Below are 26,498 nucleotides of genomic sequence, written 5' to 3'. Positions count from 1 at the left end.
GGACAGTTAGGGCTAAACAGCAAGCCCTGCCTTGAAAAAACAAAATAAATAAATAAATAAATACATTGGCAGAATCACTGAAAATGTGAAAGAAAAAAAAAATGGTGTTTTCTAGATGCAAAAAGAAGCCAGACAGCTTGATGTGCGATATACTTTGTAGAGGCTCTAAGACAATGCACACCGCAGTGCTCCCTCGGAGCTGGCATGCCATAGATTTGGCTGCATTTCCTGGCTTCTCATCTGCCATAAGTGGAGTTTTACTGGCAGAGAAACACTGTCCACCAAGCACGAAAGCACCAGGTAGCCACTGACAGAAGAGCTTCTCCCACCTGTCGTACCCACGGCGCTACCTCCCCTCAAAGATGGCGGCATCCCAGTTGTCTTAAACTACAACTGAAATCGGTTCTGGGGATATTAGAATCACCCCAAAACTCCACCTTATTCCTAACAATTAGCTGAAATTTCTCTAAAGCTTAATTATCAGACATTAAAACTCCTGATGCATAGGTTCTGTGCTCTTTAACCCGAAAGGGGATATCACATGTGCGATACAGAATGAGTCTCACACAATCGGAAAGCGTTCTCTTGTTAGATTCCTTCCCTCACTGAGATGTGACATTTTTGGCTAAGATGTGCTGGGGGGGGGGGGGGGGAGCCTAGCTTTTGAATATGACCATTTCCCACTTCCTGTAAAAACTAGAAGATGTAGTCAGTCTCACCTAGATGGCAGATTTCTCACAATGCGTAATGACTAGAGAGAAGTAAATTATATATGAACTTACTACTGTACTTAGCAAGAGCCGACTGGCATAGATTTATTTCAACTTCTCTAGGCCTGTTCTAGCAAATGCTATCTGATGTTCTGTAGGTAAGATGAACATTTGTAAAAGCTGACTTTAAGAGAAGCCTTGGTAACCTCAGTAAACCTCATCCAATCAGATGAAAGCCCTGAATGACACGGCAGGTCTCTCCCAGGAGGAATTCAAGATGGAGACACAGGCACCCCTGCCTTGATCTCAAACCAGCCAGTCTACTGTGTGCTGGACCAGCAGACGGGCAATGGTGATGACAAACGGGGCCCAAAGCATCCGCCCCGCTTACAACCTGCACAGATTGTCCAGATGAGTCGTAGATCTGTTGGGGAGGATGCTATCTTGAGAGGGCTTTTGATTTTGAAGGGTTACCCTCTTGTATCTTTAAACTTGATAAGGTCATAGGTCAGTGGCAGTCAACACCCATCATCAAGGAGTCCAATTTGACTCCTCCCTCGTTACACTTGGGGTAAAAACCTGTACCCACAATCAGCCTGTGTGTGCCTGCAAGTGGAGGCGGACAACCTGGAAACTTAATGAGTAGTCTTCCTTCTATAAGACGGTCAAGTTGTGGATAATAAATATGATGATTGGCACTTTACCACCACAGGTCACTTTTGTATTCTCTAATCTACTTTAAGCCAAGCTTAAATGCAGAAAAATATCTGGAACTTCTTTTTTTTTAAATGTCTCGGTTAAACAATCAAAATCTCAATCTCTCTCTCTCTCTCTTGTTCTCTCTCTCTCTCTCTCTTGTTCTCTCTCTCTCTCTTGTTCTCTCTCTCTCTCTCTTGTTTTCTCTCTCTCTCTCTTGTTCTCTCTCTCTCTCTCTCTCTCTCTCTCTCTCTCTCTTTCTCTCTCTCTCCTCCCCATGGGTCTTTCTTTGAAGACCCTTGATTGACGCATTTCAGTTTAAGGGAAAAATATTGCTACAACATTGTATAAAGTGACAAATCAAAATAAAATCTAACATTTGAGTGACATTCTCAAGCCCATGGCACTCAGAAGCGGCTGCAGGCACTGTGGAGCACTGAGACAATAATCAGTACCATACAGCATTCTTCTAGTGCTACGATCTTAGTTCTCTAGGGTAGGCCCATACCTGCTCTTTAACAATGAGTGCGGGGTAGGCATCAGTTGGGGGAATGCTTCCTGTACAAGCGAAAGGTCTTGGGTTCAAGTCCCACACTGCATGCACTGGTGTGGTGGTGTGTCCTCAGCAGTTGGGGATCAGAGAATTCAAGGCCACACTGAGGAGATGGCCTACTGGGTAGAACGCTTGTTGCACAAGTAGAGACCTGAGTTTGGGTCCTTAGAACCCATGTGAACACTGGCGACTGTGTGCACCTCTGGAATCTTAGTGTCCCTACAGGAGAAACAGCAGAAGCCCTAGAAGCTTGTGGGTCAGCTGCAATGTCACAGGCAGCAGCAAGAAGAGATCCTGCCTCAAACAAGGATGACACCAAGGTTGTCCTCTAACTGCTACACCCATGTCACAGCGTAAGTGTGCCTGCACTCACATAAACGTACACTTAAACAAACAGGTGTACACACACACACACACACACACAAAGATTTTGTTTTTAAGTTCAAGGTCTTTCTTAGCTATACAGGAAATCAAAGCCAGTCTAGGCTATAGACTCTGTCTCAAAAAAATAAATCAAATAAAAAATAATCAAGAAAAAAACTTTGCAAATCAAAACACTTCATAAAAATTCTTGATTCTTGCTGGCTAACTCCTCTCCCTCATAATACTCGGTTCCTGCCTCGCGTCTTCTCTGGTTGAATTTTCATGGCACTTTCCACTCTGCCTGAAAGTAAACAATAACCATTCCCAGACTTGTCCCTGCCACCCGTGGTTGCGCCCAGTCTCCATCAGAGCCCTGTGCCCCCAGAACCGACCAGCTGAGCCCCTAGAGGTCAAGGTGCTGTCACTGTCCCAGTCTGTGACTAGCACAGAGCAGCTGAGTCAGCGGCCAGCGGCCAGGTAATGTGCTGGCGGGACTGGGTCAGCGGGGGACTGCGACTGAAGCAGGAGGTTATAAACTGTGTGCTCTGAGCTATTCAATTTAATTTCATAAAAATTTCATTACAACCTTGAGAAAGAAGAATTACTAAACTAAATAGCTACATATATTTGACTGACAGTTGAGTCGGATTTAATATTCAATACATCAAACAAGGAGGCCTTAGCCTAACAGAAGTGCCAATCAAAAGCTCGTAGGTTCTGTATACATGGGGTCTTTCACTGAGAACACCTGGCTATTCCCAGAGCTAGATTAGGAGTGTTTCTCTACCGGCTCGACATCATGTTCACAAGAACGGATTTACAACATCAAACAGACACTCCTGAGACCTGTCTCAAACCAGCAGAATCTTTGGAGTGGTTCCTATCTTTCTTTTTGTCTTTAGTGCAGGGGGACAAACTCAGTACCTCATGCATGTTATTTTAGCCAATTATTCTACCCCTGAGCTACATCCCCAGCCCTTGCTTCTTAACCAATACGTTTAAAAAGAGACGGGGAAGGGGCAGCTAGACGGCTCAGCGGGCAGGTGTGCTGCCATCAAGTCTGATAACCCACATGGTGGTAGGAGGGGACTGAGACCTGCAGTTGTCTCTAACATCTGCACATGCGCCATCTGCCACAGCATGCGTCCCATCCAAACACACACACACAAATTTAAACAATTCAAGGTGGGGAGAGAGGGCACTTGGCAGGCTTCACTAGGCTCCAGGCTAAGCAGGACGCACTGGAGTTCAGCAGTTCTGAGGCTACTGAAGCTGGACTAGAGGTGGACTCTAGAACCACAACCCAGGGAAAACAAACGGACAGAATGTCTCTTTGAAGAACACTGCAGTTGAGGCAGGGGCGTGGCTGATAAGGAACAGGTAAGCTATGTCAGTAGCTTCCTCGTGGTGGAACTCATCTAGAGACAGGGAGGGAATTAGGTCATCATACCTCTGTGGCCTCCTCAGCTGTGACAGAGCTTCCAGGGCTTTCATCCTTGGTGATCAAAGTAACTCCATCTAAAAAGAAAGGTAAAGGGGGCTGGAGAGATGGCTCAGTGGTTAAGCGCATTGCCTGCTCTTCCAAAGGTCCTGAGTTCAATTCCCAGCAACCACATGGTGGCTCACAACCATCTGTAAAGAGGTCTGGCACCCTTTTCTGGCCTTCAGGCATATACACAGACAGAATATTGTATACATAATAAATAAATATTAAAAAAATAAATTAATTAATAAAAAAATAAAAAGTAAGGTAAAGAACAACCGAGACGATTTCATCATCAATCACGGGCTTCCCCATGCATTTGTGTGTGCATATGTGCATGCATGGACACACACACTCACACAAGCAACATGTGTCCCATGCACACAAACAAGCATATGCACATACATGTATACCACACACATGAAAATGAAAAAGTAAAAAGAGAAGTCATATATACATACATATGTGTGTATATGTGTGTGTGTGTATATATATATATATATATTTAAGTAGCATAAATATTTGAAGAAAACACCACCACCTTACCCTGAACAACAATTTCCCAGAAATGATTTAATTGTTTAATTTCTACTTTCTCTCGAAGGTCTTTCAGGAAACTGTTGAAGCGCTGCTCTTCTGAAAACTGGGGGTGGGCAAGAGAAGAAGAGGCAAGTCAGGGCAAACACAAAGCCAAGCATAGCTCCATACCAATGCATTAGACTCGAACCCATCAGAAATAAAATGCACGCTGGTAACCAGAAACCAGCAACTCAGACTGCTCTGGCTTTTGTGAGCCAGAGACGGCTAATCCTGGGAAGGCACGGAGCTGTCGAAGCCATGTAGATTTGGGCAGCTTAGAACTTTGTTTTCAAACAAAACAACACTTTACCGAATGCTCATGCAACTCAATACATTGATCATCTTACTTCAAGAATTGTCAATTTATCTAATCTTTGTTTCTTCTTGTGTTTATCAGAGACTGATCACAGAACTTCATGCATGCTGGCCTAGGGCTCTACCGCTGAGCTACGTAACTTCAGCAGTGACTCAGCCAGTCTTGTTTATACCCCATCTCACACTGCTCTATCAATAATTTTATGCTCTATCAATAATTTTAAAGAAAATTTTAATTATAGTATTTCAATTATAAATATTTATGTATGTCATAACTAATATATATATATTAATTAAGAAACATTCATCTTGGCTTGTTGGAATATGCACTGGGGAAATGGAAGCAAGGGAATAAGTTCAATGCCGGCTCAGCTGTACAACTATAAGCTCTAAGCTAGGACGGACTCCTGAGATCATGCCAGTAGTCAGAGAGACTACGAAGAAGTGGGGGGAAAGGAAAATACATGCCATTGCACATCAGAAAATTGAAGAGGGCCATAAGGAACAAAGAGCCACTTGATATTGTTTCTTTATATGAATTTCATATTCCTTTTAAAAACTAATTTTACATATCAATTTCAGTAAAATACCATTGTTTCAAAAATAAAAATAATTTTAAAAAAAGAAAGGAAAAAACACCCAATTTTACTCTTAAAGCAGGTCTGCGTTGAGATGGACTGATCTGTCTCAGTCTCTTTTGGACCTCTCCTATCTTGTTCTCATCTTTGTTGTAGTGATGCAGGTAGAACAAGGGGCCACGTCCACACTACATTACTGAGACAGACAGTCCACCCAAGTCCTAACTGGCCCTGATCCAGCTTAGCTTGCAAGATCGGATGTGACTGGGTGCCCTCAAGGTGGTACAGCCAGAGCCCAGCTCTCTGACTGCTGACATTCTTCCCCAGCTGTGCTGACAAGGTCCATGAAGCCTGAGTGGAGATTTTCCCTCTCCCCATCTAAACAGCCTCTCCCTCTGGTTATCCGAGCATCCTTCGTCTTCTCTTGATTCTACTTTTCCAACATTTTGTGTGTGTTTTTTTAATCTGAAAAGTATTTGGATCATCTCCTGATGATATTTTCTCACTTTCTTGTCATTCTTTGTATGAACCTAAATCATTCCCGGATTAACTTGTTCACTCGGCACCCACACAGAAACACTCTACAACTATGTCTGCTTTAGAAACACACCTTCTACTTCAATCTTGGCTCACTCTTGCCGAGAGGACTAAAGGTCAGAAATTCTCTGCAAGAGGTTTACAAGCATTTCCTTTCTTTTTTCTTTGAGACAGGGTTTCTCTGTGTAGTCCTGGCTGTCCTGGAACTCATTCTGTAGACCAGGCTGGCCTTGAACTCAGAGATCCACCTGCCTCTGCCTCCTAAGTGTTGGGATTAAAGATGTGTGCTACCACCCAGCATAACCATTTTCTAAGAGTTCCTAACAAAACAAAGAAAATCCACTTTAAACACTGGGAAATTACTGTTTTGTAGGGTTCTTTTTTTCTTCTAGCATTCATATATCCACTCCTGTCTTTGTAAAATCCTTCTCAACAATCACACTAATATATATTTTCTGTCAATTTTCCTAAAAGAGGCAGCTTATCCTTTATAATGGCAGGGCTACCAGAGGTCACAATAGGACTTTCCTCAGTTCTCTAAGTAGGAATGATGCCTGGACACTAGTGCCAACCAAAAGCTAACTCAGAGAGATGAATCCATCACTCCCACCCCTGCCCCAACTGCCCCCATTCCTCCTAAGTGATGATAATGACGGCTGCAGTGAATTTAGCCATTTCTACTACTCTTGTATACTGTACTGTTCGCAGTGAGAATGATGCTTCCGAAACCCAGGCTTCTTTGTGGGGGTGCTGCTTGCCTCTGCCCTTTGACAGCTGTTGGGGCAGAAGCCGGTGAGCGCAGTTAGTACCTGTACGGCCTCCTCCCGGAAAGCTTTGATGCACTCCATACTCTTCAGGAAATACAGTATTTCGTTGGTATCCACAAACTGCTCAATGTGACTTATTAGCTGGAGGCTTGCTGGAATATAAGATAATTTATTCTCTTAGGTGGGAGGGATGTTTGTGAGGACACAGTACAGTTCTTGGCACATAACTGTAAGGATAAACTCTTTTGTTCAAGAGCCTCAGAATCTGGGTGAATATTAGCCAAGTTTCTCTAGGGAAGGATAAGATGCAAAAATTCCACCTCAAAAGTCTACATTTAAGAACTTTGGTGCTAGGCATGATGGTGCACATCTTTAGTCCCAGCATTCAGGAGGCAGAAGCAGAAGGATTTATGGGAGTTTGAAACCAGCCTGGTCTACAAAGCAAATTCCAGGACACCCAAGGCTACACAAAGAAACCCTGTGTCAAAAAAACAAAGAAGGGAGGAAAGGAAGGAGGTTTGGTGAAGAGCTAGAGAAATAGCTTAGCAGTTAAGAGTCCAAGTACTGCTCTTCCAGAGGCCAGGAGTTCTATTCTCAACACCCACAACAGTCTGTAACTCTAGAGCAGGGAAGCTGATGCCCTCTTCTGGCTGTCATAGGCACTGTACTCACATGCACATACTCAGACACAGACACATGATTAAAAATAATAAATCTTTTGAAAAAAGAAATGTGCTAATATTTGCTATTTGTCAAGAAAGAAAATTAAATTTCTAACGGGCTTAGAATTACAGCTAAGTATTCTTTCTCGGGTATCAAACACAAGGTTGTAGCAGAATATTTTCTTTTGCGTTTTTGCTTGTTTCATTTTAAATCTTGTTCTTGGCTTTTTGGGGGTTTGGGTTTTTTGTTTTGTTTTTTTCTTTTTTTGAGACAGGGTTTCTCTGTATAACTGCTCTGGCTGTCCTGGAACTCCCTCTGTAGATCAGGTTGGCCTCAAACTCACAGAGATCCACCTACCTCTGCCCCCTGGATGCTGGAATTATAGCATAAGCCACCACCATCCAGCCTTGTTCTTGTAACATGAACGGGGCCTGCTTGTTCGGGTTTTCTGTCCTGCCTGGTTCCCACAGCTGTTTAGCCCCAAAGAAAATCACACAGAGGCTCTATAAGTTATAAAGCTGATTGACCTATTAGCTCAGTCTTCTTATTAGCTCTTGTAGCTTATATTAACCCATTTTTCTAATCTATTTTTGCCATATGGCTCAGTACCTTTTTCAGCTGGCAGGTCACATCCTGCTTCCCTGGTGGTCTGCGCAGGACTGGGAGGAATCAACTTCCTCCTTCCCAGAATTCTCCTGTTCTCATTGCATCATCTCTACTTCCTGTCTGGTTTTCCCACCTATACTTCCTGCCTGGCCAATCAGCGTTTATTTAAAACATGCTTGACAGATTACAGACAATTCTCTTGCATGTTGTTGTTTTTTTGGTTTTTTTTTTTTTGGTTTTTTTTGGACAGTTCAAAACTACACTTTCTAATATAGTCATAGGAAATTAATCCTTCAATTCTCTAACTCTGAGACTCAGGGTAATACAAACAGTACCAGACAATGAAAAGTAACAAGCTGGCAACAACCTACCTTTTAGCAATCCCAGATCACATTAGAAAACAGCAATCATTACTGTGTCTATGCCCTTCCTAGACCTGACTATTCCCCCTGCTTCTCAGCACTGCACTCGCTCTGGACACTTAATAAATAATAGCTGTTAGCAGGCAACGAATAAATGCCTCAGAAAGCAGGAGGACATTAATAATATTATCATTTACAAAGCAAGCCGCAACTCACAGTTGCCTCACAAACAAAGAAAAAAAGAATTCTTCAGTATGAAAAATGCAGCGGAGGAGAGAAACATGCCCTGACCTAAGCTGAAAAAAACAATGAAACATGAATATCATGGCCTAAAGGTGCACTGCCCTTTGTCCCTGAAAACTACAAACTTCTTGGCTGCATGACAATTTATGCAGTATGGGCAAGATATTCTAAGACCACTATTTCCCAAAACCGTGACTTCATCTGAACATCCTGCTGAAAATGTATGTGAGAGAGAAGTATTAAAGCAAACTGCTTTTAAGAGTCCCTGTGAGGGCTCAAGGCCACTAACTCTGTGAATCAGAGACCGGAGCATTGTTCAGGGTCTTACAAAAGACCTGAAATCAATGCCATCTAATCATTTCCTGAGGACCTTAAAGCATGTGAAAAGGATTTAAAAAAAAAAACATTTCTAAGATAGCAATTTCTCCGGGAAAAGTATCCCCAGGACCCATTCCATCTCTCCTACCAACCCGGAGATTATGATCTCCATTACCATAAAGCATTTGACAAATTTGAGGATTAAAGAAACACTTCCCTATGCAATTTGAAAAATCTCCCCCAATGTGTCCTCTGGCAGTAAATTAATATCCACATAAAATGAAGGAGAAACAGCATGTTCCAACGGTCTTTTAAAGGAAAATAATACAACCCTGATTATCGGGCAGGAAAAAGCTATCTACAAGAAGCTCAAAGCAAACAAAAGCATTTTCTCCTTTCAGCGTGCAAAGGAAAAGTAACCCAATGTCTGGCATTTCTAATACAGATCACAACAGCTTCCTTTTGCAGACGGTTTGATATAAAGTTTACCTAGCATTATAAACCTAGGCACAAACAAAGCTCTTCAGAGGTCAAGGACAGGACACTAATCCCAAATATCCCAAATCCCCCATTTTTTTTTGAAATGAGAATGAAGAATCTTAGGAAGCTATAACATAACGGTTCTCTTTGCTTCACTTAATAATGACTTCATCAGCTTGTCCTATTTAATATTTATTGTATATCTACTGTGTGCAAGATGCGATGCTATGTTCCTCTGGATTCAATTAAGTTGAAGGTAAACTCCTTCCCTTTGAGGACTGCACAGTCTGCTGGGGAACGCAATACACATGCACATCATCATCATCATCATCATCATCATCATCATCATAGGGCAGAGATATGAAGAGGACTTTGAATGGTGTGAGATCGCATTCATTTATCTAAAAGAAAAACGTGTATGCAACTGAATTTTTTCAAATTTTTGGTGATTGCATAAGGCAACATCAATGAACATGGCTCCTAACTGAGCAACAAAAAGTAGAAGCTGGCTTTCTTCCAGCAGAGCTCAGGGAGACACCTTAGTAGAGAGAGTATTACCACACAAGCATAGGGACATGAGTTCAGCTCCCCAACACCTCGGTAAATAGAGGCTCCTCAGGTGTCTTGGTTAGCTAGTCTAGCCTAATTAAATTGGTGGGTTCCAGGCTCAGTGAGAGACACAATCTCAGAATATAAGGTGAAGAGTGATCGAAGAAGATACCCAAAGTTGACCTCTGGCCTCTACACACATGCATATGTCCACATGTATACACACACATGTCCTCATATATACACACACATTTCCACATGCACATACAAAAGTATACACTCATGCCCACATGTATGCACACACAGGTTCACATGTACACGCACATGTGTCCACATATATACACACCCATATATATGTTCATATGTACACACATATGTCCATATATATATATACACAACCATGTACACAGATGTACCACACACAGGGTGAGGGGAAGAATGGGAGAGAACAAATAGCCCTAAATATGAAGAACAAAGGTGGGAAAGTGCCCAGCATGAGTGGACAAGAGAAAGGGGAGAAAAGCAAGTAAGAATTAGAAGAGAAACACTGGAAGAAGTTTCCAGAGTGTACAGGTGAGGAGGGTGAAGCTTGACTCCTGAGAAAGAGCAGAAGACGAAAGGGCTCAAGGCCAAGCCTTAGGAATGACAGTATTTAAACACGGACAGAGGAATGAGAGCTGGAGGAAGCCAAGAAGGAACATAAAAGCCAGGATGAAGCCGGGCAGTGGTGTCGCACGCCTTTAATCCCAGCACTTGGGAGGCAGAGGCAGGCGGATCTCTGTGAGTTCGAGGCCAGCCTGGTCTACAAGAGCTAGTTCCAGGACAGGCTCCAAAGCTCGACAGAGAAACCCTGTCTCGAAAAACCAAAAAATAAAAAAAGAAGAAGCGCTCAGGATTTGTGACCTTATGCAGATGCAGTCTTTCCTATGCACCTTTGTCTGGCTGCCTTGTCCTATCCCCAGCAAGGTTGAGGAGCTCGGACAAATAAGCACAACCACCTTCCAACAACGCCAGTGAACACAATGAGTTGCATTTTGTCTGATGCATCCGGCTCCCGACTCTGAATTCTGCCTCTTTACCTAGACTGTTTCGTGGCTCACTGACTACAGTGAACCATTTAACACCAGGGCATAACTGTGATTGGTAATGCCTTACATATTGAATATTAGGGAGAGATGTGAACAAAAGACTTCCCTCCAAACATCTGGGGCATGTCCCATTTCCTTGCCATCTTTTTAAAAAGATGCAAAATATGACTGGGGAAAAACAAACTTTCCTTCCTAGTTGGTTTGTGCTTTGGTTCCCCTGCTCTGTTGTATGAAGGAAACGGCTGATCATCAGGTGCTTTTCTCTGCTTCTACAGCAGTTACAGGGCTAAGAGACAGTCGGTCTTCATACTCAGTAAGTCACAGACTCAACTGTAACATGCCAAAATGTTCGGAATTAGACAATGATTCAGTAATACTTATTAGCAGCTAATATAAAAAATAGCCATTTTAGGATACTACAGCAGGCAAAGGGCCTTTATTATCTTAGGGAGGCTTCAAGAGATCTGTTCTATATTCAGGTTGTATAGGGGCTTAATAAAGTGTCATAGTTAGGGTTTGAGAGTTGCAAAGAAACACCATGACCAAAAAGCAAATTGGGGAGCAAAGGGCTTACACTTCAGCATTGCTGTTCATCACAAGGCAATCAGGGAAGGCAGTCAGGGAAGGAACTCAAACAGGACAGCACCCTGGAGGGAGGAGCTGATGCAGAGGCCAAGGACGAGCTTGCTTCCCATGGCTTGCTCAACCTACCTGTAGAACCCAGAACCTCCAGCCTAGGGATGGCACCACCCACTAATTGAGAAAATGCCTTACAGCTGGATCTCATAGAGGCATTTCCTCAACTGAACCTCCTGCTGATGACTCTAGCTTATGTCAGATTGACACACAAAACCAGCCAGGACATAGAGTAACACAAAATCTTGTTCATATGTGAAATGAGCCCCAATATTATCATGCATTCATGTCACATTCAAAGGAGACCCAGACTCAGAGATGTTCATTCCATCAGAGGAAAATGGCAGACTTTCTGTGTTTTATCTGAAATACATGCCCTCCATCTACAGAAAACATTTGACATCACCACAAGACAGACTATGTTCCTTCCCAGTGCATGGTAACCAGGGCCAAGACACCTGGGGCCATAACCTAGCCTGCCCTTCCATGAACTCGTTACCTGTGACCTACAAAGATGTGTTCCCTCAAATGGAAGAAGGTAACTACGGGTTTTCCTCTTACCTAACAGAGAAAAAGAAGCAAGAGACTCTCTCACCTGTCACACATCACATGTAATAAATGCTGAAGGATCCTGAATGATTTCATTGAACACAAGCATCATTCAAGATGTCTCCCGATGGAATCTCACTGCTCCAATGCGTCACGGGAAGTTTACTTAGTGCTCATTTTGCAGGTATCAGTAGTTAAGTAATTTTTAAATGGTAAGAACAGATTGATATTCCTAATGACAATTGTATCTTAATTTTTAAAACTTATAAGGCAACAATAAAAATTTAAGTGTTTAGGGGCTGGAGAGATGGCTCAGAGGTTAAGAGCATTGCCTGCTCTTCCAAAGGTCCTGAGTTCAATTCCCAGCAACCACATGGTGGCTCACAACCATCTGGAATGAGGTCTGGTGCCCTCTTCTGGCCTGCAGACATACACACAGACAGAATATTGTATACATAATAAATAAATAAACAAACATTTAAAAAAATTAAGTGTTTAAATCATAATGTTAGGCCACCCATTTTTAACAGAATAAAAACGAGTAATGTTCATTGGCAGATAAATCTCTAGGCAAGGAGTCTGTCACCAGTTAAACCTACATGTAAATTCCAACCCTGTTTAAGGCAGAAAGTTGGATGGGATATGTGCTTGATAATAAAAGGGAATCTGTGGTGTCAGCTTAAAAGCAGGCAGCTAAAATGAATCGGATCACAAAACAGCTTCCCTTTTGTGTCTCTTTACGCTGGGAATCGGCTGCTGAGGGTAAAGCCTGTGAGTTCATCAGCCGGGGGAAATGTAGCACGCGCAGTCGTTTATCTCAGGATGAGGAGCTATGAGGCCAACTGACCACGTTCTGTAAGGAAGCATGCAGCAGCAGCAAGCCGCCTTCAGCACTTTGCACTTGTGACAAAAAGAAGAGAGACTATGAGGTAACCAGAGCCTGGGGACCTGTCTTATAACAGGCAAAGCCATGAAGGACCAGAGATGCTGGGATATCCAAGCAGATAGCAGGGCCACCTCAGTCTCCTGTCCCTTGTCCACCCAGTGCACATAGGGCCAGAGTAATTAGGTGCAGATCTAAGGGCCACCTGCCGCAAGCTTTATCATGAATTTACAAAAAAACAAAAACAAAACAAAACAAAAAAAAACCACCTCATTTTTTTTGAACTGGATATTTCCAGGAGAACTGGATATTAACAAGACATTATTTAATATAAATAATAAAGGAAGACAGCATTTGCAGTATTTTCTCTTTCCTTCCCAGAGGTGGGAACAACAAAACCCAATTGAGGGACTGAATTGGCTGGTCAGCAGAGCTGATGCTTTCTTTCCCTAGGCATTTGACTTTCTTTCTTTCTTTTTTTTTTTTAAGTTTTACTCTACAAAAACAGAGCCACGTAAAAACCGTTCTTTTTACTAATTGTAACACCTTTAGCGAGTGCCATACATTTCCTTTTTCTTCAGGTTAGCATGGGGAAACAGCCGCAGTTACCCACCACACCACCGCATGGTTGTGGAGACAGACACAAGATCCGGGAGCAGCTGACTAACTGCCCACTGCACCCAGATAAATACAAAAAGAAGGTATTTCAAGTATTCCTTTTTAAAGGACAAAAGACAGGCTGATTTGCTTCTTAATATAAGATTCCAAGAAGTTTTCCTTGGATGTCTGTGTGCCTGGCTCTAATAATCCTGTTTGAGTCTGTATAATCTCTAGCGAATATTCTTACTGGAGAGAAAAAAATCAAAAGACACAGAACTACAAAAAGCATAAACTTTATGAGCCTGAAAATGGCCTTTAAAAGTGCATGTTCAAGCATCAGAAAGCAGACGGAGCTTGCCCTTTGCTTCTTTTGTCCTTTGCCCCTGAGAAATGGTTCTGCTGGACTCTGCCTAATAATCCTTCAGTTAGCACAAGGGCAGTGGCCTCCTTGTAGAAAGAGAACAGAGGCCAACAGGTACACAGGAACCTCCACCGCCATCACATTTTATATGCTGGCTGGGTAGCAGGGGAAGCTGAACTAAGAACACAAAATGCTGACCACCTCAAGAGAAGAGGTGCAGCCCTGGACTATTTTATTATTATCATCGTCATCGTCGTCATCACCATCATCTCTTTCCAATAAGTAAAAAACTCAATTAAAATCTCACCATTTAAGCTCCACAAGTTCCATCACAGCCCATTTTCTCATGCTTAACGATTTTCTCATTAAATGCAGTAATTTCTTACAAATTGCACTAATAAAAGCAAGTCCTGCTGGGTGTTTCCTCCCTTTTTAAAGGCTGTCTTTTCATTGATGTGTTAAATTAAAACCCCAGGCACAAGGAGCAGAGTAAATTCATAGTCTTCATGGTCAGGGTCTATTCCTAAGGTCTATGCGATCTCTCGTTTTATTTTTGTTTTTATTTGTGTTAACTGTGAGTCCTACTTCTGTAGCTACAAAAAAGGAGGCTACTGAAGGCCTCATAACCTTAGTAGAATAAAAATGGTAGTTTGAGCTAAGGAAAGATTAGAAGAATGACAAACTCACCACATGTAAAAAATCATAATAACATGTCATTTTAAACTCTGGATGGCTAAGATCTTCTTCTTAAACAGTCTGGTTGTAAGACCAGATCTCTTGCCAGGGTGGGTGGTAATTTAAATTTCATGGCCAATGGATGAACTCTACAACATTTTATGATCTTGCAATTTTTTTCATTAAAAACATACAAAGGTTATCAGTTAATACAAGAAATATAGCAGTGAGATACAGAAAAAAAGAACATTCTCTCTCTAAAACGATTAATTTTCTCTAGTTCCAGAAAAAAAAATGAAGGAATATATTTGAAGCAAAAAAAGTCACGCCATGCTAACATAAGAAAGAAACCAAAGGAAAACGTTCTCATTAAATAAAGAGGAGATTCCTTTGGGTCGTTTATGTAAAGAATACACCATATGTTTATGTACTGTATATGCCATACTCCTGAAAGGATGTACTGGGTTTGGGGTGAGAGGCAGGGAGGGAAGAGAAAGTTGGGGTCCACAAGTTCCCAAGGTCCTAGAATTCTAGCAGTTGGAAAAATTTACTAAAATAAGAGATATGGAAGAATAAGAGCCTTACCATCTTGATCTGATCCTATTCCAGATGAGCAATAGGAAGAAAGAAGATGCAGGACGGCAGTGTTTTGTAGTAACTGGCTTCATACCTGAGTAGATACTGATGCCACCACCTACTGCAGGGATTAAGTAGAAGGAACCCAGTAGCCATAGCAACAGTAGCCAAGAGGAAACAGTCTGGAACAAGAGCCCAATCTGGCAATGGCATCCAATTAAAACTTGGTAATTGAAGATACACAGTGACTGATGAGTCAGACTGCACACAGGCAGGCAGCAGCTGAGGATGCTTCTGTGCACACCAGGGGCAGAGGCAGCATCCTACTTACACGATGCATCAAGAATTTGAGTCATGGGCTGGAGAGATGGCTCAGCGGTTAAGAGCACTGACTGTTCTTCCAGAGGACCTGAGTTCAATTCCCAGCAACCACATGGTGGCTCACAACCATCTGTAATGAGATCTGGCACCCTCTGGCCTGCAGGCATACATGGAGGCAGACTTTCTACATATAATAAATAAATAAAATCTTTTAAAGAATTTGAGTCATTCTTGAATATCAGTACTGGATATTTTAGAATAACATATTCTCCATAACCCTTTGTTAATGTAGCACCTTCTCTTAAGAACCCTCAGATCTCCTTTTCCCCCCATTTACAGTTTTCCTCTATTGGTTAATGAAGAAAGTTTAATATTTAGAGTTCAGAATATAGAAATGCTGTATTTTCCTATGTGGTGGCTAATCTTTGCCAACTCTACTTGACTTGGTTACCTAGGAGACATATATCTGGGTGTATGGTTGAGCGAGTTTACAGAGTTTCACTGAGGAAGGAAGACCCACTTTCAGTGTGGGTAGTTGTGCTGATCTGAATATGAATGGCCCCCATCGGCTCATATATGTGAATGCTTGGTCACTAGGGAGTGGCACTATTAGGCGTGGCTTTGTTGGAGGAAATGTGTTATTGGGGGTGGGCTTTGATGTTTTCAATGTTCAAGGCAGGCCCGATATCACTCTCTCTTCCTGCTGATCAGGATGGAGACTCTCAGCTCCATCTCCAGCACCATGGCTGCCTGCATGCTGCCTTGCTTCCCACCATGATGGCAATAGACTAAACCTCTGAACCCGTAAGCCAGTCCCAACTAAATGTTTTCCTTTATAAAAGTTGCTATGGCCATGGTGTCTCTCACAGACTAAGACAGAAGCACCGTCTCAGGAACTGGACTCTAGCCTGAAGGTAAGGGAACAAACAGGGCACCAGCACCCACCTCACTCTGAGCCCTGGCTGTGGGTGCAGTGTGACCTCACATCCTGCCACATGGTTTCCCTGCCACCACAGACAGTCTCCCTATAAACTGTGAGCCAAAAGAAAGAGTACCGTCCATAAGATGCTCCTGTCAGTATTGTGTCATGGCCATGAGAAAAGTAACTAGTATATTCTATTTCTTATTTCATAGGTCTTAGATTTGGGAATTGATTAAAAGAATCAAAGAAAAAATTTTGGTTTAACTCAAAGATTCAAATTTCTGTTACTTCCAAGCTCTCTGGTCTATTAAAGTTAACAACAGAAACAAAGTGATTCAGTACAAACTGGCAATATGCAGAGAGCATAAGAAAATATGGAAGTCACCTTGCCTCGCTGATGGCGGACTAACTATATTACTATGAAAATGAATTATACGACAAAAAAAATGTTAGTAGGCATTGCTTTCTACAGGTCCTCAAAGCACAGGCATTTTCAGAGTAGGTCTGGGGAAGGGAAAAGACAGGACACTTTTTTGGCTAGAATAGCATGAGCAAACATAGAGAGGGAAGAAAGCTCATGCCAGGAAGGGATCCCAAGGAATACTGTTTGGTTTGAGTACAGGGTTCACAGAAGAGACCACAAGAATGATGGGCTAGGAGCAGCAGCATGGGATCAGACTGCAGCAAGTCTTAGATGATGGATTCATTTCAAAGAAATGGGGCATGATTAAAAGGGCTGACCCACATACCATAAGCTAAATCTGCACAAACACACGGGCTAGACTGAAAATAAGAACTTTATGGATAATTAACACAGGATGCTGGAACTGCACAGTGGTGAGATAGTGACAGACTGAAGCAGCATAGTGGTGGACAGGATGGAAAGAGAGACGTGAGGGAGCAGTTCAGAAATGAAGTCACTGAAAATGACTGAAATAGTCATCGGCAGTAAAGGGGCAGAAATAACAGAATAACAGAAACAGCAAAACAAGCTTGGGGGAAGCGCTGCAAACAGCAGGAACAATGGAGCGGGCCATCACTTAGGCTGCAGGGTCACTTGGGGACTTTCTGCCCTCTTACCTCCTTTTTATGACCTACTCCTTGAGTTCTTTCTCAAACTGTTGTTCACCTGCGCCTGGACCCATACAGCCCATCTTCCCTCCTACTGCCTAACAGCTTGCCTGCACTCCGCCCCTGTTGGAGGATCCCACCCTGGCTCAGGCCTTTATAGAAGAGCATTTCTGTGTGACTTTCCCCAGAAGGACCTAAGTCCAGATCTGGGTAACCAACTTAATATGCTGCTCCTTTCTCATTAGTAGCAATTTCTTCCAGATGCTCAAACCAAAAATCTTGGAAGTACCTCTTGATCTCTTTCCTTCTCCCAGACCTGATCAGCTGAAGTGTCCACTGTACTTCCAGATCATACCAAGGATCTGCCTACTCTCATGGTACCTTGCCCCCCTCCCTGAGGTCTAGCCATCTGCCTGTCATGTCTTCCTTTCTCACAGAGGCATAAGCCAAATCAAATCGTCTTCTATCATGGCCTTCCAGTGGTTTCCTGCTCCACGGAGAGTCCAGATCTGAAGATCCAGTACTTTGTGATGCACGCCCAACCACTGCTCTGATCTCTCCTCCTACTCCTGTCCTCCAGGAACCATACTGGCCTCCCTGAAGGGGAGCCATGCACATACTGCTTCAAAGCGGCATGTTCATCCTGCCTGCAGGTTGCACCACAGATACTCACCAGACTCTTTCTTCCACAAGTGAGGCCTTCTCTGATCCTTCAGATAAAAGCACATCTCTAACCCTAGAATAACCAGGCCTATCACTCTGCTTAATTTTCCTTTATAGTACTGTGTAGCGGGAGGTTACTTATTCGTTTCCCAGCCGCCCAGACTAGAAATAACCACAAAGAAACTATATTAATTACAATACTGCTTGGTCTATTAGCTTACGCTTCTTATTAACTAAATCTTACATCTTAAATTAACCCATTTCTATTATTCTGTATTTTACCATGAGACTCGAAGTTTAGGTAAGGTTCCTAGGATCACTATCCTTTGGCAGCTACATGGTGTCTCTCTGACTCCACCTACTTTTCTCCTCTATCTGTGCTTGGAATTCCCACCTTACTCTATTTTGCCCTGTCATAGGTCAAAGTAGCTTCATTCATTAACCAATAAAAGCAACACATATACAGAAGGACTTCTCATACCAATACTATAATAAATTCTCCCAAAATTCATGCCCGTACAATGTAACTTACTTGGAAATAAGACCCTTACAGATATAATTAATATGAGAACACTAGAGTAGGTTTGAATCTAATATGACTGGCCTCCTTAAAAAGCAACAGCAAATTTAGACACAAATGCATATGGAGAATTCCATATTAGGAGGCAGAGACTGCAATAATACATCATAAGTCAAGAATACCAAGGACTGCCAGATGTCACCAAAAGCTACACAAGAGTCACTAAACCCGTTCTCCCTCGAAAGAAACCAAATATGCCAAACCTTGATTTCAGGCTCCCAGACTTCAGAATGATTAGATCTTGTTGCTTTAAAAAAAATTTTTTTTCATCAGTACAATATTTATAACACTTGAGTATCCAAGAAAACATCTACAATACAACTCCTGTACCTGAGGCTCAGAGACCACTCCTGAAGGAGGGTCAGAAACACTGTGAGAGCCAGAGGAACAGGAAGTTTGCTGTGAGATGTATCTCCTAAACATGTCAGAGAAACTTACAAGGAGAAACAGTCTTCCCCAGTGAAGAGCACACAATTCATTATCCAGTACCAAGTGATCAGCCCTAAAAACACCCACGAGCAACAGTATACAGGCTGAGGAGGCTGTATTATATATACATATGAGTGTACAACAACAATTAAAGAAAAAGAGGCCATGAATTTGAAGCAAACTTCTGCTGCTTTAAGCCACTCAGTTGGTCCTACCCTGTAGCCCTGGGAAACTAATAGGTACTTTAGCTGTGAGAATCACTCCTGGGCATGCATAGCACCTTATCTGCTATCTGTACATGTATGTCTTGCTATCATAACTGGCTCACAGAAGACATTCAACAAGCCTTTGCTAAATCCATGAACAAATGATCCAAGTCTCATTGTTTGATCCTCTAAAACCACATGGAAAGAAGATGCCTTCTTGTAACTCTGTGGACAGTCGAGAACTCTCTTTTACCTCTTCTTTAATTTTACAGAAACGGAAACAGTTTCAATGAAGTTTCAATGGAACAGGAAAATCCACAAAGAAAAATAAGCTACATAAGAGAGTACATGGAAATACAGGGTGATGACACATGACTAATAAGATCATAATTATTTCTGCACATACTGTCTTTGTTTCTTTTCCTGTTGCTGTGAGAATTACCTTGGCAAAAGCAACTTGAGGGGAAAAGGGTTTATTCTGCTCACAATTCACATTACAATCCTTCACTGTATGGAAGTCAAGGTTATAAGAACTTGAAGCAGTAAAACATTACATCCACACTCAAGAGCAGAAAGCAGTAAATTAATGCACCCATATTTGTCTTTACTCAGCTTTCTCCACTCTGTACACAGTCCAGAATTCTGAGTCTAGGGAATGGCACCACCCACAGTGGGCAAGCCTTCCCACCTCAACAACATAATCAAGATAACTCCCCACACACTCCAACAGACCAACCTGAGCCAGACAGGATAATCCCCCACAGACACTCCAACAGACCAACCTGAGCTAGACAAGATAACTCCCCACAGACACTCCAACAGACCAACCTGAGCTAGACAAGATAAGCCCCCACAGAGACTCCAACAGACCAACCTGAGCCAGACAAGATAACCCCCAACAGACACTACAACAGACCAACCTGAGCTAGACAAGATAACTCCCCACACACTCCAACAGACCAACCTGAGCCAGACAGGATAACCCCCACAGAGACTCCAACAGACCAACCTGAGCCAGACAGGATAACCCCCACAGACACTCCAACAGACCAACCTGAGCTAGACAAGATAAGCCCCCACAGAGACTCCAACAGACCAACCTGAGCCAGACAAGATAACCCCCAACAGACACTACAACAGACCAACCTGAGCTAGACAAGATAAGCCCCCACAGAGACTCCAACAGACCAACCTGAGCCAGACAAGATAACCCCCAACAGACACTACAACAGACCACCTGAGCTAAATAGTCTCTTATTGAGTTCTTTCACAACTAACTACAAACTGTCTCACAACTATCTATAGCTCCAAACAGGGAATCCAATACCCTCTTCTGACCTCCACAGGTACCAGGCACACTTGTGGTAATACAGCCTAGATTATTCCATATATATTTTCTCACATACATGCAGGGAAAATACTTACATAAATAAAATTTTAAATATATTTTTAAAATTTAGCATATATTATCTCATTATTATGTTTTATTTTTATTTTATATGCCAGTTCAAAAATCATTTTTAATTTTATTTAATTTTGTTTGTCCTTTGTTTTCTGCTGGCTTTGTTTTTTTCTTTTTGCTTCCATGTATGTATGTGCACCTTGTGCCTGCCTGATGCCCAGGAAGGTCAGAAGACGGCACAGCTCTCGGGGATCTGGTGCTCTTTTCTGATCTCTGCAGGTGTCTACTTTTACATACATGGCATTCACACAGAGACATATACATATAAGTAAAAATAAAAAGTTCAATAAATTTTTAAAAATAAACTATAAAGAAGAGAAATGGAACAAATTGGGGGATAATACAGCCTAGATTATTCTATAAATATATTCTTTTCAGTGCATAAGACAAAAATTGAACAAAATACACATGAGCTTAATAAGAATAGCACAAAAGAAGAAAACAAATGAGAGGAATAACAAACCTATTCATTTTGGCTATCTATAAACATTGGCTACGACCTGACACACTAAAGCATCTACCATCACTACATCTTGTCCATTTCCCACCTTTATGTGCTGATAGAGTCTGGTATCTCTGTGATATCTGCTGTCCTAAGTGACATCGTCTCTTAACAATACGAATGAATTCTCATGAAGTAGAGTTCTAAAAACAAGAATAACCTTGTAACACCTGTTTATTTTTCTAAAAACCTGTGCTACCTGAGCTGACCATGTTTTCTTTTTGGTATCGTGTTAAGTACCTTCAGTCTCTTAGTAAGTGAGGTGAGACACAGATTACCATGGTCTCATTAGCTCAGAATCTCTCAAGGTGCAGCATTTTCAATACCCGACACATCACAGGAAATCCACAAAGACATGCATTGGAACAGATGTCCAGCCAAAGGGCCACGTCTGGAACCCTTCAGCTAGCAGCAGAATGCACAGTCCTTGTAGGCCAAAGGGAACGTGTCAGAGCAGGCTACACGACAGGGCACAAAGCATCTCCACAAAAGGCCTAGCACCATCCTAAACTTAATCACGACAAAAGCTGGGAAGTTCTCAGCATCTCAAAGTTTCTCCTCTTTGGCATAGTGGCACATGTCTGTAATCCCAGAATGTGGAAGGATGAATGTGAGATGAATGTCAAGGCCAGACCAGTACATAGGATGTAGTAGGTTTGAGGTCAGCCTGAACCACATAAAATAGCCCTGATTTAAAAACCAACCAAATAAATAAGACATACAGTTTTAAATAACCCAAGGGTCAAAAGAAGATCATGAAAGACACTAGAAAATATCTGAATTGAATAGAAATAAGTACACGACACACGACAACCTAGAATATCCAGCTAAAGAACTACGTAGACTGGAAGTGTAGTGTAAATGCCTATATAAGATAAGAGGTTTTAGGGGCTGCGCAAATTGCTTAAAAGATGATGAAGTGCTTGCTGTGCAGGCATGAGTGTGAGTCCCAGAATCCATAGGAAAATGTCATGTCAGGCTCTCATAATCCCTGCTCAGGATGGCAGACTGGCGGGTTGCTGGGGCTTGCTGACCAGCCTGCCCAGGTCACTTAGTGAGCTCCAAACCAGTGAGAGGCCCAGTCTTCAAAACAAAGATGGATCCTGCCAGGGCCCTTGGTTACCAGGGCCCTGGATTGCTTCCCAGAGGTTGAAAGTGCATCCCTACTGTTGAAGACACAGGACCAGAGCTCTGAGATGGATCTGACCCGGAAGCCTACGCCCTGAGTTCAGTCACATAGGTGACTCACATCTTCCTCTAACTCCAATTCTAGGGGATCCAAAGCCATCTTCTGGCCTCTGTGAGCACACACACACACGACACCTACACACATATACATAATTAAAAATAAAAACAACTTTTTAAAAAGGCAAGCCATAGACAACATATCTGCAAATCATATTTGATAAAGAGCTGGACCAGAACATACACATCCCTCATCTTAGTAAGACAAACCAGTTAAAAGTCATCAAAAAACTGGAATGCAAATACCCCCAAAAAGATATACAAGTAGTTTACAAACTACACATTAAAATCATAAGGAAATACCATAAGAAAAACCTTGTGTTTTGCAAGTGGGGATGGTATGATAGACCTCTTTTCAGGAGTTTGGCTGCTTCTAAAAAGTTAAAACGTGGGTCAGTAAGATGGCTCATTGGGAAGTATTGTCTGAGAGCTTGGGTATTCCTTGGAACCCACTGTAGAAGAAAAAGAATAGCCTCCTCTGACTTCCATACATGGCATGTAGCAAGTTTGTATGTATGCATGTGCACACACATACACACACAAATAATAATACATTTTAATTTTTTTCCAAAAAAAAAAAAACCACGTGCAAACCACACTTACATTCAAATGTCAGAGCAGCACCATCTGAAACAACCCCAACTGGAAACAATCCAAGTGTCCATCACCTGGCGAATGGATAAGTGAACAGTGACATTCCTGAACAGGTAAGCAGGTAAAAGGTTAAGGTTCTGTATTCATTGTTTTACCCAGAAATAAGCAGTCTGCTGAAATCAGGAACTACTCGCGCCATATATTCCAATGTGGACAACCTTGAAGACAGGATCAGTGAAAAGCTGAATGCAAACAACTGTACTGAATGGCTCCATTTAGACTGTTCTAGAAACAGCAAATCTGCAGTGACAAAAAGTTGCTGCTCACAGTGGGATGACATGGGGCAAGAACACTTTCCTTCGCTGGGCAGTAGTGGTGCACGCCTTTAATCCCAGCACTTGAGAGGCAGAGGCAGGCCAGTCTCTGAGTTTGAGGCCAGTGTGGTCTACAAAGCAAGTCCCAGAACAGCCAGGGCTACACAGAGAAACCCTGTCTTGGGAAACCAAAAAAAAAAAAAAAAAGAAGGAAGGAAGAAAGGAAGGAAGGAAGGAAGGAAGGAAGGAAGGAAGGAAGGAAGGAAGGAAGACCTTCTTTCACTGGATTTCAGGGTGACAACACTTCTCTATGAAATGCAAAAGTTCCCCCAAACATGCTTCCAGCAGGAACACTTACTTCAATAGAGCTGTTGAGAGCTGGCATCAACAGTGAGTAAGCACGACTCGCGTAGATCTAGAGTTCTACCGCAGCCAGGAAACACTACACATTTCTGCTACGAACCAGCTACTGAAGCTCAGCTGGAAAAATCAGCCCCAATGGACACAACATACTACAGGAAATGACAGAACACAGTTCTCCAGGAAGAATGGCTTGTTCAATATAAGTCCATTTTCCTGCTGCTTTGATATCTCTCGTGAAAACATTCCTAATCCCTGCTGGAACTCTTCTGGATGTGAATCAAAACCCCTTACTCCTGGCCAAAGAAGCGAGTGTGCCATTTTTAGTTAAGGACCTAAGAGGGACTAACTGTACCAATTACACTTGCCAGCTCTTCCTGCATCAGCATATTGTTGGCCTTGGGCTTGCAATCGAAAGGAGAGGACCACACACTTTTATTCATCTAAGTGAGACTCCAAGCTGTTTCTCGGCTCCTTGCAACACATCTCAGCCGATTAGTGCCTATTTCAACAAAAGTCTGACATCCTTTCCTAAACATCTTAATTGGTTAAGAGCTTCTGTCGTTTGCCACTGGCAGTCACTTTAAGTCATTGATTAAAGCAGCTTGCACATCAGCACAATCTGAAATCCATTTCTTTTTCAACCAGCTGGGCTTGAGAAGCGACCTTTAAGACAGCCCAATTCAAGCACGAACGCAGTGCTCTGCGTGACAACAATCCATCACACAAGGAAGAGAATCTATAGACACTGGAAGGGGCAAACCAAATTGCCATGAGTGAGTACTCCGCTGCTTTCTGTCTGATAAACAGGAATCGGACTGGTTCCAATGTTCGCACAGCAGGCCCTTTACCAACTAAGCCACAGTTCTAGCCCCTGAAAATACTCTAATGGTAGTTAGTTACATGTGAATGATGGTCTTTAGCTTCCATATAATGTCATTTCTAGTTTATCTTTTCATCTTTATTTCACATTTCATTTTAATTATCTGGCTGATGAGCTTTACTGCACTAAAATGTACATTCAGGGTAGACGTGCATGCCAGAAGCTACAGAAGACATGAACTGACTCTCGGAACTGGACACAGCATCTTTTACCCATTTGCAGTAATCTGTAGAAAGTCATCCTAACTATTCTGGGCCTCAGTCCACCCACGTGGAAGATGACTCCAAGGGCCACTGATGTGTAATTATTGTGTCAAATTGTAACACATGTCTCCTGCAGGTCCTTCAGGATTCCAAATAGCCTTTTATGTCCGAGTATGATATGTCTAGATCACAAGGCTCAAAAATCCACAGTTCAGAATTGACTCGTGGCAGAAAAATCACATATTTATGTAAATAAGTTTCTGTGAAAATAGGACAGAACGATATCACATGAAAATAGAATGGAAAAAAACACTTACTGCACTTTGATGAATAATATAATTTCACTACCATTTAATTATAGCATGTTTTACCTAGTGCTGGAAAAACTTGGAAAAATAAATTTTAGAAAACATTTCTTAATATTAAAAGAATATTTTTGAAGAAAAATGAATAAAAAACATGGTGGGGCTCACAAAATCACAGAGACGTGGGAGTGAGATCTGATCTAAATAAACTAAAGGAAAGAGAGGCAGAAGGATTAAAGCCTCTGGACCCACAGGACACACTGAGCATCCTCTATCAAACGGACGTGGGATATTGCCAGTGTCGACAAACAACGGAGGAGAGTCTGCATCACTTCTACCTGGGATGTCCTGACACTCTCTGGTGGGCTGGAGTTCCAGTTCCCTGTCACTATGCAAACGTCTAATATAAAACAGACCCTATAATCTGCATGGCAAAAAAGGACCCATCAAGGAGGAAGTCATGTCATTATAAAATAAGTTATGTTCCATCCTACTAGCTGCTTCCACGTGTCCATCTTTTCTAGCAGGAACATCTTAGCTCTTTTACCTAATGACCCATATGCAGGTGAAATTTATCAGTTCAGACACAGGCATGGGGAATGACTAAAGTGTGGCTAGTCTTTCTCCCCTGTCTTGCTGTCTGCCCTTAGACCACATTAGCGTTCTTAAGTAGAGTAGGCAAAGTGTTAGAAATCTGTGGCGTTCTACTAATGGTTGGGTAGGGAAAGACATTCAAACTAGAGGAACCTCGGAGAAGTCTGTGTAATAAACCATAGATGCTGACAACAGTTCTTTCATGAACAGCATGAATGAGCAGGGAAATGAGCCGACTTTCACAACGGAAGGATGTTATTATGCATGTGGTCATGGTCAAGACCGTCTACATTGTACAACTGTGGTAAGAGAATGGCAGGGCGAAGGGTGAAGAAGGGACTCAATAGAAAGATACAACAGCTCCCAGAAAGCCCAGCAGCCAAGAGTGTTTCTATCTCCTACCTGTCAATATGATTAGAAAAAGAGTAATCATCCCCCCCACCCACACTGACCGCCAGAAGACAAGGAAGTGTATAGCTGCCTACAGCAGACTGCTGATCTTAGCAGATGGTAATATTAGTAAGGACTCAATGGACCCATGCTGCAAGCAGACAGGACAGAAAGTAAGTACTCCCATGTTTTAGTTAATACCAGTGGGTGATACGGTCATTTCTACCTAAGCGATATTATCAACAATCTACTGTTAGTCAAACTTCTGTCAATCAATCAAAAAA

The 26,498-nt window shown here is 42.3% G+C and overlaps 1 protein-coding gene across 1 annotated transcript in view; it reads right to left on the bottom strand.

The window, feature by feature from the left end:
• Xrcc5 (X-ray repair cross complementing 5) overlaps positions 1 to 26,498 on the bottom strand; it is a 93,829-nt gene that overhangs the window by 6,726 nt on the left and 60,605 nt on the right. Inside the window, exons 17-19 of the mRNA XM_075951538.1 lie at positions 6,624 to 6,733; positions 4,352 to 4,448; positions 3,773 to 3,840 (exon numbers count right to left, since the gene is read on the bottom strand). Coding sequence (XP_075807653.1) covers positions 3,773 to 3,840; positions 4,352 to 4,448; positions 6,624 to 6,733 — 275 coding nt within the window. The remainder of the gene's footprint in view (positions 1 to 3,772; positions 3,841 to 4,351; positions 4,449 to 6,623; positions 6,734 to 26,498) is intronic.

Source organism: Microtus pennsylvanicus, chromosome 17 (genome assembly GCF_037038515.1).
Source record: "Microtus pennsylvanicus isolate mMicPen1 chromosome 17, mMicPen1.hap1, whole genome shotgun sequence".
Lineage (NCBI taxonomy): Eukaryota > Metazoa > Chordata > Mammalia > Rodentia > Cricetidae > Microtus > Microtus pennsylvanicus.
The sequence above is the reverse complement of the archived record's forward strand: the minus strand, read 5'-3'. Positions and strand labels throughout refer to the sequence as shown.